The 16,972-nt window shown below is 40.4% G+C and overlaps 1 protein-coding gene across 1 annotated transcript in view; it reads left to right on the top strand.

The window, feature by feature from the left end:
• The window catches only part of LOC123513275, a 128,661-nt gene that overhangs the window by 87,578 nt on the left and 24,111 nt on the right, over nt 1-16,972 (top strand). Inside the window, exon 9 of the mRNA XM_045270346.1 lies at nt 3,466-3,571. Coding sequence (XP_045126281.1) covers nt 3,466-3,571 — 106 coding nt within the window. The remainder of the gene's footprint in view (nt 1-3,465; nt 3,572-16,972) is intronic.

The following is a 16,972-nucleotide window of genomic DNA, read 5'->3' on the forward strand; positions in this document are numbered from 1 at the left end:
ATGATTATTAATTCTTTTCCATCACTTTTTATCCTTATGCTTATCACTTCTGCGTTGTTCTTCCCATACCAAACCTTATCCACATTTATTTATTTCTTCGTCATAATCATAACTCCTCCTCCACCTTTACTCTCTATCCTTTCTCCATATATTATATTTATTATCCAAATTTATCTTTGTTTTTCATGCAATTTTGTCTCAGTCAAACACACTATATCAGGCTTCTCCACCATCATATAGTCTTGCAATTCCAATCTACTTGACAGTATCCCATCTATATTAGTATACATTACGGTCCACCCACTGCTCCCTCTAGGGGTTCCTCCGTATTCCTTCTTTCCACATACCACTTTCTGACTCTCTCTCCTATAACTCTCCAAAAAAACTTTTCTCTTTCCTCCTCAGACCGCTCATCATTTTTCCTTCTCGCCTCTTCCACCAATTCCTTATATCTTCTCCTCTCTTCCTCATTTCTATTCTTTCTCACAAACACCTCTTTACAACCTTCTATCTCTCTTAACTTTGATGTTCTATATAGGATATCCTCCACAGATTGTTGTGACTTCAGTACTACTTTAATTGGTCTGTTCACTCCCTCCTTATACGGACCCAGTCTATGGATCTCTTCCACTTCTTCTTGTAGGTCTTTTTTTTCATCATCATTTAGATTTTTGAACAGATCTCTTACCGTTTTCAATTTTTCCTTAATTCTCTTCGGCTTATATGTTATATTTTGTTCTTTCATCCCAAATATTAACGCACTCTTCTTCTTTTCTGCTATTTCCTTATCAATGTTTCCTTATTCTTCATTACATTAACCAGTTCCTTGGACCTTTCTTTTTTGTCTTCCTTCAACTGATCTTTAATTATTTCTTGTAATCCAACCATCTCTGCTTCCCTCGACTCAGTCCATTGTGTTTTCTTCAGTTCCCATTCCCTTTCAAGCCTTTCATTCTGCTCACTAATCATTTCCTTAAAGTCATCTTTCTCCTTTACTACTCTCTCCATTTTCTCCTCCAACCGTCTCTTGTATTTTTCAACCTCCACCTTCAAATGCGCATTCTCATCCACCAATCGTTTTTCATTTTCCTCCAGTCTCTTAACTCTTTCCTTCAAAGCCTTGCAGAATTCTCTATCCTGCTCCTCCTCACTCCTCTGAACTTTTAATTCCTTCACTAACTCCTCAAATCTCTTCTCCAACATCACCAATCTACCTTGCAATGTTGCCCCTGTTGAAGCTGGACTCATGCTTTGACTGGCCACTTTCGGCTTTGCTCCCTGGGCCTCATCAACATATTTTGAATTTGGTAATTTATTCCTTACCGGTCTATCCATTTTCCTTACTTTTCCTGGGAACATGTGGGTGTGTGGTCACTGGGGGCCAGGCCTGGTAGTTACGTGTGTGGTTGGATGCGTTGGTGGCTGCTATGGCTGGCCTTTGTGGGTTCCCGCTCTGTCGTTTGGAGTGTGGAGGTTCTCCCACCTCCGATCACTCCCATGTACACGCCACCAGGCTACGTTCACTCTGTACACTCGTTCACTCGCTCTGGTCGCCCCTCAATAGCAATAACTATTCTCACTCAAGCACATTGCTTAGCGTGTGGAGTGTTATTTAGATGCCGTTCATGCGCAGGAGGCACGTCCGTTCTCAACGGAGCGCGGAGTGTGTGTGTGTGTGTGTGTGTGTGTTTGTGTGTGTGCATGTGTTTGTGTGTGTGCATGTGTTTGTGTGTGTTTCACTGTTTGATCTGCTGCAGTCTCTGACGAGACAGCCAGACATTATCCTACGGAACGAGCTCAGAGCTCATTATTTCCGATCTTCGGATAGGCCTGAGACCAGGCACACACCACACACCGGGACAACAAGGTCACAAATCCTCGATTTACATCCCGTACCTACTCACTGCTAGGTGAACAGGGGCTACACGTGAAAGGAGACACACCCAAATATCCCCACCCGGCCGGGGAATCGAACCCCGGTCCTCTGGCTCGTGAAGCCAGCGCTCTAACCACTGAGCTATCGGGCGTGTGTGTGTGTGTGTGTGTGTGCATGCGTGTGTGTGTATGTGCGTGTGCATGTGTGTTACCTAGTTGTATGTTACAGGGTTCGAGCGGGGCTCATAGTGACCTGTCTCCATATGTACTTTTATCCAGGTTTTCCTTGAATTTATGCAAACTTTATGCTGCTAAAATCTCTTTATTCAGTCCATTCCAGTTTTGTTTCATTTATTCCCTTTCATGTCCCGACATTAGTGTCCAGCTTTTCCTCCAACCCTTGTAATGCTACTTCATAGTTCTCACATTTGCCCTTAAGGGTGCTGTTTTCCCTTTTTATTTCATAGAGTTTTCTTCATATAATTTTTTATTTTAACAGTATTCTCTAACTTGTCACATATTTCCCTGAGCTCTCGGATAGGCCTGAGACCAGGCACACACCACACACCGGGACAACAAGGTCACAACTCCTCGATTTACATCCCGTACCTACTCACTGCTAGGTGAACAGGGCTACACGTGAGGAGACACACCCAAATATCTCCACCGGCCAATCGAACCCGGTCATCTGGCTTGTGAAGCCAGCGCTCTAACCACTGAGCTACCGGGCCGTGTGTGTGTGTGTGTGTGTGTGTGTGTGTGTGTGTGTGTGTGTGTGTGTGTGTGTGTGTGTGTGTGACCAGTATGTCTTGACATCATAGAGATATGGGGGAGGATGGAGTGAGAGCAAGCTGGATGATGATCCGGATAGATATATTGTTTCTTTGAACTAAGCATTGCTTTTGGTTGAGTGAGATAGTACCTGAGCAGTCCACTAGCTCCCATCCCTCATTAGAATGTAAGTCCTAAGAGAGAGAGAGAGAGAGAGAGAGAGAGAGAGAGAGAGAGAGAGAGAGAGAGAAACAATTTAAGCACATTAAAGAAGCTTTGTATAATATGTTCTTTGAAATGATGTCATGAATGTTAGGAGACTGCACACCATCAGTCTCTCATTAGGCAACACATAAACATATATCAATTTGATTATCTCAGGATACTCTATGTATGAGGTAGTCACTACAAAAATTTTAGAATCTTCCACCTTCTGATGGAGTTAAACAATCAAATGAAGTGTCCTCATGAGAATTCTCTCTGGTGGCAAAGTTTCAATCAATCAATCAGTTCATAGAATATAGCATTACTTGCCTTGTATGTCTTTTGTAGTATGTATTTTTGATGTGACATTGTTAATACTGAGGCTGGTGAGGGTAGGTGACTAAGCAGACAGCAACAAGACTAAAAACTAAAACTGTAGTACAATTATCAGTATCACACTACAATTAACACTTTCTGGCATTACTTGTATTTTAGACACCTGCAATCATAAACATCCAATAACAAAGTTTTGCATTCAGAAAATGTATTTAGTAAAGAAGAGCTGTTAACACACCATGACCTGCATTTGGTGAAGTATGGTGTGTGATTTTTCAGTCAGCATGCCATTACTGACTTCACTCACTGTCAAGCTAAGTGGTCACTACAAAACCCCAGAACCTTCTACCACCAGTTGGAGATTGATAGGCATGGGCTACTCTGTGTCTGAGGGTTGACAAATGTTCATATGAAATTATTAACATACAGCTATTTAAAAAAGAAAATAATAATAATAATAATTTTTTAAGCCTTTGGAGCTTGGAGAACCTTGGGAAGACCTAGCCTCCCTAAACAAGTAACCAAATGCTTGGCATATGAATGTCAAGTATCAGGTTAACATGGTTAATATACCATCTATTACCACCTTGTTAATCTTACATTAGGTCTTATATAGGGGAACTGATACAGGTAATCATTGTAAATGTAGCCTGATAAAAATATATAAAAATTAGTAAGAAAATAAAATCTTACTTTCATACCATGCTACAAGAAAAATATTTTTTTTACAAAAGTAAGAGGAGTTAAATGATTAGTGTAGTGGCACACTTGATTGCAATGAAGGAACTGCCAAATTTGAGTTCTAGTATTTTCTTACATTACTGTCAACTCCTAAGTTCATTGAGCCTTACATGGGCACTAGTAGGGTTGCCACCTGTCCCTTTAAATATGGAACCGTTCCGTATTGAAGCGTGAAATGCTGCGTTCCGTATTGAACCAATATGGGACGCCATTTGTTCCGTATTTGCCTGTATGAATAGTCAAGCAAATTAAATAAATTAATAAGTCATCGTGATCAAATATTGAAACAAATACATAACCAGTTCACAAAAATATATGAGTTTGTTAGGGGTTTGTCGTGCTGCCTGTGCGTTATGTGAACAGTACACGTAATATCTCGCTCCGCCTCCACCAAGGATTCTAGGGAGGATATATAGGTTCAATGGGCGGGCTGGAAGAATTAATTAGGGAACCTCGCTTCTAACAGATGGTGCGTGGATCGCAGGTAGTAAGGGGGTGAGGAATGGGGGGATCCATCAGCAGGGGAGGATGAGCGCCATTACAAGATTCAAACAGTCAGTCAGTCACGGGAAGGAGCGCAAGGCACATCAACCATTGCTCGCCTCCGCCTGGGCCACACTACGCCCATTGCTCACTTGCATCGCTTACGTCAGTCTTGTGACTCCTTCTGCCTTTGGTGTAGGACTACCCCTGAGGCCATGGAACATTTCCTGCTTCAATGCCCACGCCTCCTCTCTCAACATACTGCATTACGTTCCCGGCTCTCCGCCCTGGCCATCACAACACTTGACCTGCCCACCCTCCTGGAGGCCTCAGGCATCCACCCCAACTGGCAACCTGCTGTCCTTTGCCTTACTTGTGCCTTCTTGAGGAAGACCAGCCAGCTACCACACCTGTGATACCCACTCAGGACTACCCCATGGCTCATAAGGATCCATAGACCTTCGTGGCCTCTTTTGAATCCTTATGAGCCCTGAGGTAGTCCTGTGTGGGTATCACAGGCATGGTAGCTGGCTGGTCTTCCTCAAGAAGGCACAAGTAAGGCGAAGGACCATTGCCAGTTTCGCCAGAGGCTGCCAAGAGGGTGGGCAGGTCAATGTTGTGATCCGGAGAGCCAGCTAATGCAGTATGTTGAGAGAGGAGGCATGGGCATTGAAGCAGGAAATGTTCCATGGTCTCAAGGGTAGTCCTACACCAAGGGGAGAAGTGGTCACGAGACAGTTGACGTATGCGATGCAAGTAAGGAGTATAGCATGGTGTGGCCCAAGGATTCTAGGGAGGATATACGGGTTCAATGGGCGGGCTGGAGGAATTGATTAGGGAGCCTTGCTTCCAACAGATGGCGCGCGGGTCGCAGGTAGTAAGGGGGTGTTGAGAGATGGGGGGATCCATCAGCAGGGAAAGATAAGTGCCATTACAAGATTCAAACAGTCAATCAGTCATGGGAAGAAGTGCAAGGCACATCAATCATTGCCCGCCTCCGTCTGGGCCACACCACGCCCAGTGCTCACTTGCATCGCCTACGTCAGTCTTGTGACTTCTGCCCCCAGGACTACCCTGAGTTCATGGAACATTTCCTGCTTCAATGCCCATGCCTCCTCTCAACATACTGCATTACGCTCCCGGCTCTCTGCCCTGGCCATCACACTGACCTGCCCACCCTCTTGGCGGCCTTGTCCACCTTTCCTAGCACCTGCAGCTGTCCCGCCTTACTTGTGCCTTCTTGAGGAAGACCGGCCAGCTACCATGCCTGTGATACCCACAGGAGTACCCCAGGACTCGTGATCCATAGATTTTCGTGGCCTCTTTTGAATCCTTATGAGCCCTGGGGTAGTCCTGTGTGGCTATCACAGGCGTGGTAGCTGGCCGGTCTTTCTCAAGAAGGCACAAGTAAGGCGAAGGACAGCAGGTGCTAGGAAAGGTGGATGCCTGAGACCGCCAACAGGGTGGGCAGGTCGAGTGTTGTGATGGCCAGGCGAGAGCCAGCTAATGCAGTATGTTGAGAGAGGAGGCGTGGGCATTGAAGCAAGAAATGTTACATGGTCTCAGGGGTAGTCCTACACCAAGGGCAGAAGTGGTCACAAGACAGACGTAGGCGATGCAAGTAAGTAGTATGGTGTGGCCCAGGTGGAGGCGGTCAGAAAAAGCATATATATATATATATATATATATATATATATATATATATATATATATATATATATATATATATACAGGCAACCCCCGTTTAACGAAGGTTCACACAACGAAATTTCGCTATAACGAAGGTTTCATTTTAATACCATCTGCTCGTTTAACGAACATCAAACTCGCTTTAACGAAGTTTTATCCAAGTAATTTTTTTCCAAATTTGAAAGCCCCACTGTATCATGCAAGCTGACAGGCTTTTGAATATATCAGGAGCTGCTGGTACTAAGGCCTGCCTCAGGAGAAATCCTGAGACACCTATAGAATAAAGATCAAGATCAAGCCTCTTGTGGACAACACAAGCTCTGCCGATACAAAGGCCTGACTCAGAAGAAATTATGTGTCACCTGTAGCATCAAGATCAAGATCACACGCACCACTCACTGCCCAGTCAAAACATAACAGCGTCACCAGCAGCTCATCTTCCTTAGTTCAACTTACCACCAAAACACCCTGCAATGTGGCCTAACGTTCCTAAGAAGACCAGGAAGTGTCTTACTCTCAAAGTGAAGCTGGGTATTATTCACCGACAAGAGAGAGGCCAGAAAACTAATAACATTGCTTCCCACCATCTACTATCTACTATTTTCAAGTCAAGATACTCTATTAAGAAGGCTAGTGAGACCTCATCTTCCTTGCAAGCTAAAAGAACCACCAGAACTTGTGACTCTACAATGGATAAAAGGGAAAGCCTTGTGGAAATGTGGTACATAAGTTTTGTATGCAGTACCATGATGCGCACTTTGTTTACATTCCACAGGTTGCCAGTTAGTGTATTTCCCGTTTCACTCTCCCTCCCTTCATAAAGTTAAGATCATCAACATTATAAAGTTACGTACGTACATACATTAGTGTACATTATAATGACTTAAATTAAACTACCTAAATGTTTAACTTCATAATTTTTACTTTCATTAAACCTTTTACTGTACTATGATGCATTCTCACTTTGCTTACTCTCAGTGGAAGTTCAAATCAGGGGTTATATTTGTTATAATCGGTTCGCTTAACGAAGTTTCGCTTAATGAAGTGTTTTTTAAGAACGTAACCCCTTCGTTAAACGCGGGTTGCCTGTATATATATATATATATATATATATATATATATATATATATATATATATATATATATATATATGAACATGTTTTATTTGCCTTATAAGCTCATAACCACGAGAGAATGCAGGGAAAAATAAGGGGAGGGGGAGGAAGCATGGGAGAAATTTTAAGTTACTCCTAATAACGTTTTCTATGAAATTACTCGCTTCCAACAGATGGCAGCACTGTCATTGTCCTCCGTGGTACAGTGGAACCATGCGTGTTTTGGGATCCGAGGGGTCTCCAAGTGCACGGGTTCGAATCCTGTCCACGGTCTGAGTACAGGTTGGGCTTCCTCACTCAGGGCAACGGTTTCCTAGCGGGTGGGCTTTGAGATAGGAGGTACCCTAAAAAGTATCCCCTTTAGCTCATAAATTCCCGTGAAAAGCCCACATAGTATAAAAAAAAAAAAAAAAAAATTTAACCACAGACCAAAACTTCCTCTCTGTATATTCCTTGGCCTCCACGTTCCATGACTTCCATCACCAACGGCTGTCAGTCTAGAAATGAGAGGGGTGGAGAACACTGCTGTTGTGCTGTGCCATGCCTATGTCTCATCCCTGTTAGGTACCTGGTACTGAACATGCATGGCTACGTCTGTAGGATCTGTACACTTAGAAAATGTATAAGTAATGGCTATATTTATGATCCATTCATATTCTAGGTAGCTACTGTTTTCTCCAAACGAGTTTTTTTTTTTTTTTAATTAAGGGAAATATATTTTTCAGTGTCTCATTCTTTAGAATTTATACAGACACATGTAGTTTAAAAAATATATTACTGATAACTTGACTGATGAACGTATTTTGCAATATATCCTCGCATTTAGTCAAGATATCCTTGAATTCCTCCTAATACAGGGTACTTATAAAAGAGCTTATCTTCAAGCCTTGTCAATATGATTGACTTTCTACTCGCCATCACTGTTCCAACCTCAGCTAAAGCGTTCCATATTTTTAGGAGATGGAGGTGGCAACCCTAGGCACTATCCAGCTATGAATGGCAAGGTTTAAGCCAGCAACATTTAGTACTTGCATTGAATTGTTTGGTTCTCCATTATCATTCTCAGTCAGTATTGTGATGTTGAATTCCTACAGAATGTTTTAGCTGTATTTTATGTAAAGGTGCAGGTAAAGTCACTGATGTAATCAAGGAAAGAAAGAAAGGTTGTATCTATAGCAAGTTTTGTGTGTGTGTGGGTGTGTGCGTGTGTGTGTGTGTGTGTGTGTGTGTGTGTGTGTGTGTGTGTGTGTGTGTGTGTGTATTCACCTAGTTGTAATTTTACACCTTGGACAATTCTGGGCTTGTCCCTCCTTCTCCTCCTCCCTCTGACTATCAATCAAAATTCTTCGTAATAATGTTTTCCATGCCCTTGCTGGCCTAAACCCTCGGAAGGCTTATGGACCTGATGGGGTCCCTCCTATTGTTCTCAAAAACTGTGCTTCTGTGCTTGCACCTTGCCTGGCCAAACTCTTCCAACTTTGTCTATCGACTTCTACCTTTCCTTCCTGCTGGAAGTTCGCCTACATTCAGCCTGTTCCTAAAAAGGGTGACCGTTCTAACCCCTCAAACTACCATCCTATTGCTTTAATCTCTTGCTTGTCTAAAGTTTTTTAATCTATCCTGAATAGGAAGATTCTCAAACATCTGTCACTTCACAATCTTCTGTCTGATCGCCAGTATGGCTTCCGTCAAGGTCGCTCTACTGGTGATCTTCTGGCTATCCTTACTGAGTCTTGGTCATCCTCTTTTAGAGATTTCGGTGAAACTTGCTGTTGTGTTAGACATATCAAAAGCTTTTGATAGAGTCTGGCATAAAGCTTTGATTTCAAAACTGCCCTCTTACGGCTTCTATCCTTCTCTCTGCAGCTTTATCTCAAGTTTCCTTTCCAACCGCTCTATTGCTGCTGTGGTAGACGGCTACTGTTCTTCTCCTAAACCTATTAATAGTGGTGTTCCTCAGGGTTCTGTCTTGTCACCCACTCTCTTTCTATTATTCATTAATGACCTTCTTAACCAAACTTCTTGCCCTATCCACTCCTACGCTGATGATACCACCCTACATCTTTCCACGTTCTTTCAGAGACGTCCAACCCTTCAGGAAATTAACAGATCACGTGGGGACGCCACGGAACGCCTGACTTCCGATCTTTCTAAGATTTCTGATTGGGGCAGAGAAAATCTAGTAGTTTTCAATGCCTCAAAAACTCAATTCCTCCATCTATCAACTCGAGACAACCTTCCAGACAACTATCCCCTCTTCTTCAATGACACTCAACTGTCTCCCTCTTCCTCTATCCTTTGCTCATAATCTTAACTGGAAACTTCACATCTCATCTCTTGCTAAAACAGCTTCTATGAAATTAGGTGTTCTGAGGCGTCTCCGACAGTTTTTCTCGCCCCTCCAACTGCTTACTCTGTATAAGGGCCTTATCCGTCCCTGTATGGAGTACTCTTCGCATGTTTGGGGGGGTTCCAGTCACACAGCTTTGCTTGATAGTGTGGAATCGAAAGCTCTTCGTCTCATCAACTCCCCTCCTCTGACTAACTGTCTTCAGTCTTTTTCTCACCGCTGAAATGTTGCATCCCTTTCTATATTTTATCGCTATTTTCATGGTAACTGTTCTACTGATCTTGCTAACTGCATGCCTTCCCTCCACCTGCGGCCACGCTGCACAAGACTTTCTTCTTCCTCTCATCCCTATTCTGTCCAAAACTCTCTAATGCAAAAGTTAACCAGTACGCTCAATCATTCATCCCTTTCACTGGTAAACTCTGGAACTCCCTCCTGCATCTGTATTTCTGAATTCCTTCAACTTGTCTTCTTTTAAGAGGGAGGTATCAAGACATTTGCTTCCCTAATTCTGGCTGACGGTTTTGGCACTTTTTGCACTCTTTGGAGAGCCAGCGCTCAAGTGGGCTTTTTTCTAACTTTCTTTTATTTGCCCTTGGCTGGCCCTCTCCCCTGCGTAAAAAAAAAAAAAAAAAAATACTCGTGTGGCCCCGTCTCCATATCTACACACATCCAACTTTCCTTTTAAAACTATGCACACTCCTCGCTGACACTACTTCCTCACTGAAACTATTCCACACCTCCACACATCTTTGTGGGAAACTATATTTCTTCACATCCTTCAAGCATATTCCCTTGGCTATCTTTTTACTATGCAATCTCGTAGTTCTATTTAAATTTTCCTCTCTCAACATCATTTGCTCATTATCCACTTCATCCAGACCATTCAACAGTTTATAAACCTGTATTAAATCTCCTCTTTCTCTTCCTTGTTCCAAGGTAAGCAAATTCATTTCTTTTAATCTCTCCTCATAGGTCATTTCTGCCAATTCCAGAACCATTTATGTTGCCATTCTCTGCAATCTCTCCCAACTTCCTTATATGCTTCTTTTTATAAGGGGACCAAACCACACCAGCATATTCCAATCTTGGTCTAATTACCGTACTAATTAATTTCTTCATCATATCTTTATCCATATAATGAAAGGCTCCAATATTTCTAATCAAATTATATGTTTCTCCAAACATCTTGTCAATATGAGCCTCAAACTGCCCATGGTCTTGTATCATCACTCCCAAATCCTTTTCCTTTTCCACCTTTTTCAGCACTACTCCTTCACCCATCTTATATGACCCTCTTGGCTGTTTTCCACTCTTCCCCATCTCCATCACATGACTTTTGCTCAGATTAAATTCCATCTCCCACCTCTTGCTCCACTCCCAAATCCTATCCAGATCTGCCTGTAAAATTTCACAATCTTCTTCACTCTTCACACACCTACACAACTTTGCATCATCCGCAAACAAATTAATATAACTGTTTACTCCCTCTGGCATATCACTAATATAGACAAGGAAAAGTATTGGTGCCAGCACTGAGCCTTGTGGGACTTCATTCTCCACCACCAACCAGTCCAATTTTGCATCCCTTATTACCGTTCTCATCTCCTTCCATCTCAAGTAGTTTTCCATCCACTTTAACACTTATCCTTTCAGTCCTCCATAAATCTCTAATTTCCATAGCAGTCTCATGTGCAGTACCTTGTCAAAAGCTTTTTTTAAATCCAAATATACACAGTCCATCCATCCCTCTCTCTCTTGTATTTTGTCAACCACTCTTGAATAAAAGCTCAGTAGATTTGTTACACATGACCTCCCTTTCCTAAAGCCAAATTGATGATCCGATAATAACTTATGATCCTCCAGGAACCGTATCCAATATTTCTTTATCACCCTCTCACAAATCTTACCGACCACACTTGTTAAAGACACAGGTCTATAGTTAAGAGGCTCTTCCTTACTGCCTCCCTTATAAATGGGCACCACTTCAGCTCTTTTCCACTCTACCGGTACTTCCCGGTTTCTAATGAGCACCTTATAATATCATATAATGGATCTATCAATTCTTCTCTACATTCCTTCAATAATTTGCCTGAAACTTCATCTGGTCCCATCGCTTTATCATCTTTAAGTTCCTCCAACATTTTATATAACTCCTTTTTAGGTATCTTAATGTCATCCATGTGCACATTTCCTTCTACATTCTGAGGCTTTACAAACATTGTTTCTTTAGTAAATACTTGTTGAAACCTATTATTTAGCAATTCTGCGATATTCTTAGGGTCATCTACTATCCCTTGCTCTTCTTTTAACCTTTCAATGGACTCTCTCTTTTTAAGTTTACCATTTATGAACCTGTAAAACAATTTTGGATGTTCCTTACTCTTGTCTACAATATCTTTTTCAAATTTTCTTTCTTCCTCCCTCCTTACCCTCACATATTCATTTCTCGTCACCCTATAATTTTCCTTATTTAGTATATTCCTGCTCTTTTTCCATCTTTTCCAAGCCACATCTCTCTTTTCTTTAGCCTTAACACAAGTTGCATTAAAGCAATCCTTTCTTCCTTCCTCTCTCGGTTTATACTTTGGTACAAATTTCATAACTCCTTCTTTATAATATTTCATAAAAATCTCATATTTTTTTTTGCACTTCTCTGATTTGTAACATCTCCTCCCAATCTAATGTTCTGAAATAATTTTTCAAACTTTCTGTGTCCATCTTTCTATAATTCAATCTACCACTCCTGTATGTCTCATCTTTCCTTCGCTGTGTTATTGCCAGCTGCATTTCCATAACCACATGATCACTCTTCCCCAATGGACATTTGTATTGTATATCCCCACATAGGTACACTTCTCGTGTTAACACCAAATCCAGTGTAGCTGGTTCATCATCTCCTCTATATCTCTATATCTAGTATTTTCTTTCACCCTCTGTTCCATCATATTTTCCATCATTAGATTAAGGAATCTCTCTCCTCATGCTTCCTCTCCAACACCACTTACTAGATTTTCCCAATCCACCTCCTTACAATTAAAATCTCCTACTAGTATCACCTTTCTTTTTCCAGTTAATACACTTTCCAAACTCTGTAAATTATCCTTGATCATATTGTCATATTCCCTTAATGTCCAAGAATTTGTTTTAGGAGGTACATAGGTCACCATGATTATTAATTCTTTTCCATCACTTTTTAACCTTATGCTTATCACTTCTGCATTGTTCTTCCCATACTAAACCTTATCCACATTTATCTCCTTCTTCATCATAATCATAACTCCTCCTCCACCTTTACCCTCTCTATCCTTTCTCCATATATTATATTAATTATCCAAATTTATCTTTGTTTTTTCATATAATTTTGTCTCAGTCAAACACACTATATCAGGCTTCTCCACCATCACATAGTCTTGCAATTCCAGTCTACTTGACAGTATCCCATCTATATTAGTATAGATTTTGGTCCACCCACTGCTCCCTTTAGGGGTTTGTGTTTGTGTGTGTATTTTACCTAGTTGTATTTACCTAGTTGGAGTTTTACAGGGCCTGGCCCGTCTCCATATCTACACTTATCCAATTTTTCTTTAAAACTATGCACACTCTTTGCTGACACCACTTCCTCACTCAAACTGGTCCAAGTCTCAACACATCTTTACGGGAAACTATATTTTTGTGTGTATTTACCTAGTTGTAGTTTTCCAGGACCTTGGCTTTATGCTCGTGTGGCCCCGTCTCCATATCTACACTTATCCAATCTTTTTTTAAAACTGTGTACACTCGTTGCAGACATTACTTCTTCATTCAAACTGTTCCACGTCTCAACACATCTTAGCGGGAAACTATACTTTTTAATATCTCTTAGACATCTTCCCTTCCTCAGCTTTTTACTATGTGATCTTGTGCTTCGACTGGCATATTCTTCTCTCAGGATCAGGTACTCATTGTCCACTTGGTCTATTCCGTTGATCAATTTATAAACTTGTATGAGATCCCCTCTCTCCCTTCTGTTCCAATGTTGGAAGATCCATAGCCTTTATATAGTCTCTCCTCATATGTCATCCCTTCAAGTTCTGGGACCATTCTTGTAGCCATTTTTTGTAGTCTCTCCAGCTTCCTTATGTGTTTCTTTTTGTGAGGGTTCCACACTACTGCATATTCCAATCTTATTATAGTACTTATCAGTTTCTTCATCATTTCTTTGTCCATGTAGTGAAATGCTATACCAATATTCCTTAGCAAATTATGTCTCTCTGAAAATTCTATCAATATGGCTTGCTGGTTGATTATTTTCTTCCATCGTCACTCTCAAATCCTTTTCCTTTTTTACTCTCTCCAGTTCTACTCCATCTCCCATCTTATAGATTCCCACTGGTTGTCTTTCACTCTTTCCCATTTCCATGACATGGCTTTTGTCCACATTGAATTTCATCTCCCACTTTTTACTCCATTCCCAGATCTTATTTAGGTCTTCTTGCAGTATTTCACAATCCTCTTTTTGCTTTATAACTCTGCACAGTTTCGTATCGTCCACAAACAGATTTATGTAGCTGTTCACTCCTTCTGGCATGTCGTTTATATAAATGAGAAAAAGTATTGGCGCCAATACAGACCCCTGTGGCACTCCGCTTTCTACTGCTCTCCACTTGGACTTCATATCTTTGACTACCGTCCTTATTTCTCTCCCCCTCAAATAATGTTTCATCCATCTCAATGTGCTTCCTTTTAAACCACCCTTCTCTAATTTCCACAGTAACCTTGCATGTGGCACTTTATCAAACGCCTTTTTTAAATCCAAGTAAATACAATCAACCCATCCCTCTCTCTCTTGTACCCTGTCAACTATTCTAGAGTAGAAACTCAGTAAATTTGTTACACACGACTGATCTTTTCTAAATCCAAATTGGCTATTTGATAATAATTTGTTGTCTTCAAGGAACTCAATCCATTGTTTCTTTATTACTCTTTCACACATCTTACATATTACACTAGTTAGTGATACTGGTCTGTAATTTAGAGGTTCTTCCTTCCTTCTGCTCTTATATATGGGAACCACCTTAGCTCTTTTCCATTCTACTGGTACTGTTCCATTTTCTATTGAGCATTTTATGATGTTGTATATAGGACTTGCTAGTTCTCCCCTACATTCTTTCAATATTCTGCCTGAGACTTCATCTGGTCCCATTGCCTTTTCTTCATCCAGTTCCTTCATTAACTCTTTTATTTCAAGCTTTGTTACTTTGATCTCTTCCATATAGATTGGTGTCTATTACCCTGTGGTCTTTCAAATTTGGATTCCTTAGTAAAGACCTCCTGAAATTTACTATTTAACAATTCTGCCATACTTTTTGGGTCTTCCACCATCCCATTTTCTCCCTTTAACCTTTCTATTGTTTCTTTTTGTCTTATTTTTCCGTTTATGAATCTGTAAAACAATTTCGGTTGCTCATTGCATTTTTCGACTATGTCCTTTTCATAGATCCTCTCCTCTTCCTTCCTCCCTTTAACATATTCATTTCTTGCTATCTTGAAGTTTAACTTATTTACTGTATTTCTATTTCTCCTCCACCTTTTCCATGCTCCATCTCTTATCTCCTTTGCCCTGGCACACTTTGCGTTAAACCAATCTTTCTTTCCTTCTTCCTTAGGTCTATATTTCAGGACATATTCCCTGACTCCTGTCTATATTTCAGGACATATTCCCTGACTCCTGTTTTGTATATTTCCAAAAATAAGTTATATTTCTCTTGCATCCCCTCAGAGTTTTCCATCTCCTCCCAGTTAGCTTATTTGAAATAGTTCTTGAGATTCTCAATATCAGCCTTTCTGTAATTTAGTCGGTCTCCTTTGTATGATTCACCTCTATCTTCTTTTCCCTCTTCTATATCCATTTCTAATATTACATGATCACTCTTTCGCAATTGGCACTTATATCTTATATCCTCATTCATTTGTATACCCCTTGTAAAAACCAGGTGTAATTTTGCCAGCTCATCATTTCCTCTGAATCTTGTGTTTTTTTTTACTTTTTGATCCATTATATTATCTATCATTAGGTTCAGGAATCTTTCTCCCCAGGCTTCTTCCCCCATACCACTTTCATAATTTTATCAGTCCACTTCTATACAATTGAAGTCTCCTACTAATAACACTTTTCTCCTTTCTTTAATGACTCTCGTTAGACTCCTTATAGTGTCATCTATCATATCTTTATTATCTCGGTTGGTCCATGCATTCGTTTTTGGTGGCACATATGTTACAATGATTGTTAACTCTTTTTTATTAATATGCATCGTAATATACAGTACTTCTGCTTTTCCTTCCCCACACTCCACTTGGTTTACCACCATCTCTTTCCTTGTCATTATCATGACTCCTCCTTCTTTACCCACTCTGTCTTTCCTCCATACATTATATCTATCATCTATGCCTATTTTGATTGTCTCATTTAGTTTTGTTTCAGCCAAGCATACAATATCCAGTTTTTCTTTCCTTATGTAATCTTTTAGTTCTAATTTACTTGATAGAACCCCATCTATGTTCGTATACATAATTTTTAGTTTCTTGCCCTTATCACTTTTAGTTGCACTTGGTCCACTGTTGCCTCTTCCTTCTCTCTTATATACCATTTTCTTATCCTGTCTCCTAGAATTCTCAAAAAAAGCCTTTTTCCTCCTCTGACCCTTCGTTATTTTTTTCCCTTACTGCTGCCGCCAATTTGTTGTATCTCTTCCTTTCTTCCTCATTCTTATTTTTTCTTATATATATATATATATATATATATATATATATATATATATATATATATATATATATATATATATATATATATCCTTGCAGCCTTCTGTTTCTCTGAGTTTTGTTGTTCTATATAATATCTCTTCTGTTGCTGCTTGTGATTTTAGTAGTATCTTAATTGTTCTTGTTGTTCCATCTTGATAAGGTCCCATTCTGTGAATTTCCTCCACTTCCTCCTCTAGGTTCTGCCTATCTTCGTCATTTAGATTTTTTAGTAGGTCTTTAACTGACTTCATTTCCTCCTTTTCCCTTCTTGGTCTATATTTTAAATTTTTTTTCTTTTAGTCCAAAGATAATTACACTTTTTTTCTGCAATTTCCCTTACTAGGTTTTCCGTTTCCTTAAGAACTCCAATAATTTTGTTTGCCATGTTCTCGTCTCTTTCTTTTAGTTGTTCTTGAATCACCTCCTGTAAGTTATCTTTGTGTTTCTTATCTTGTACTCTCCATGCCTGTACTTCTTTTTTTATCACACCATGTACTCTTTCCTCTTCTTTGCTAACTAGATCTTTCAGGTCCTCTTTTCCTTTCTCTACTTTACCAAGTCCTTCATCCATCTGTTTCTTATATTTGGCTAGTTCTTTTCTCAGTTCTGCATTCTCTACTCTTAA

Source organism: Portunus trituberculatus, chromosome 35 (genome assembly GCF_017591435.1).
Source record: "Portunus trituberculatus isolate SZX2019 chromosome 35, ASM1759143v1, whole genome shotgun sequence".
In the NCBI taxonomy this organism is placed as follows: Eukaryota; Metazoa; Arthropoda; class Malacostraca; order Decapoda; family Portunidae; genus Portunus; species Portunus trituberculatus.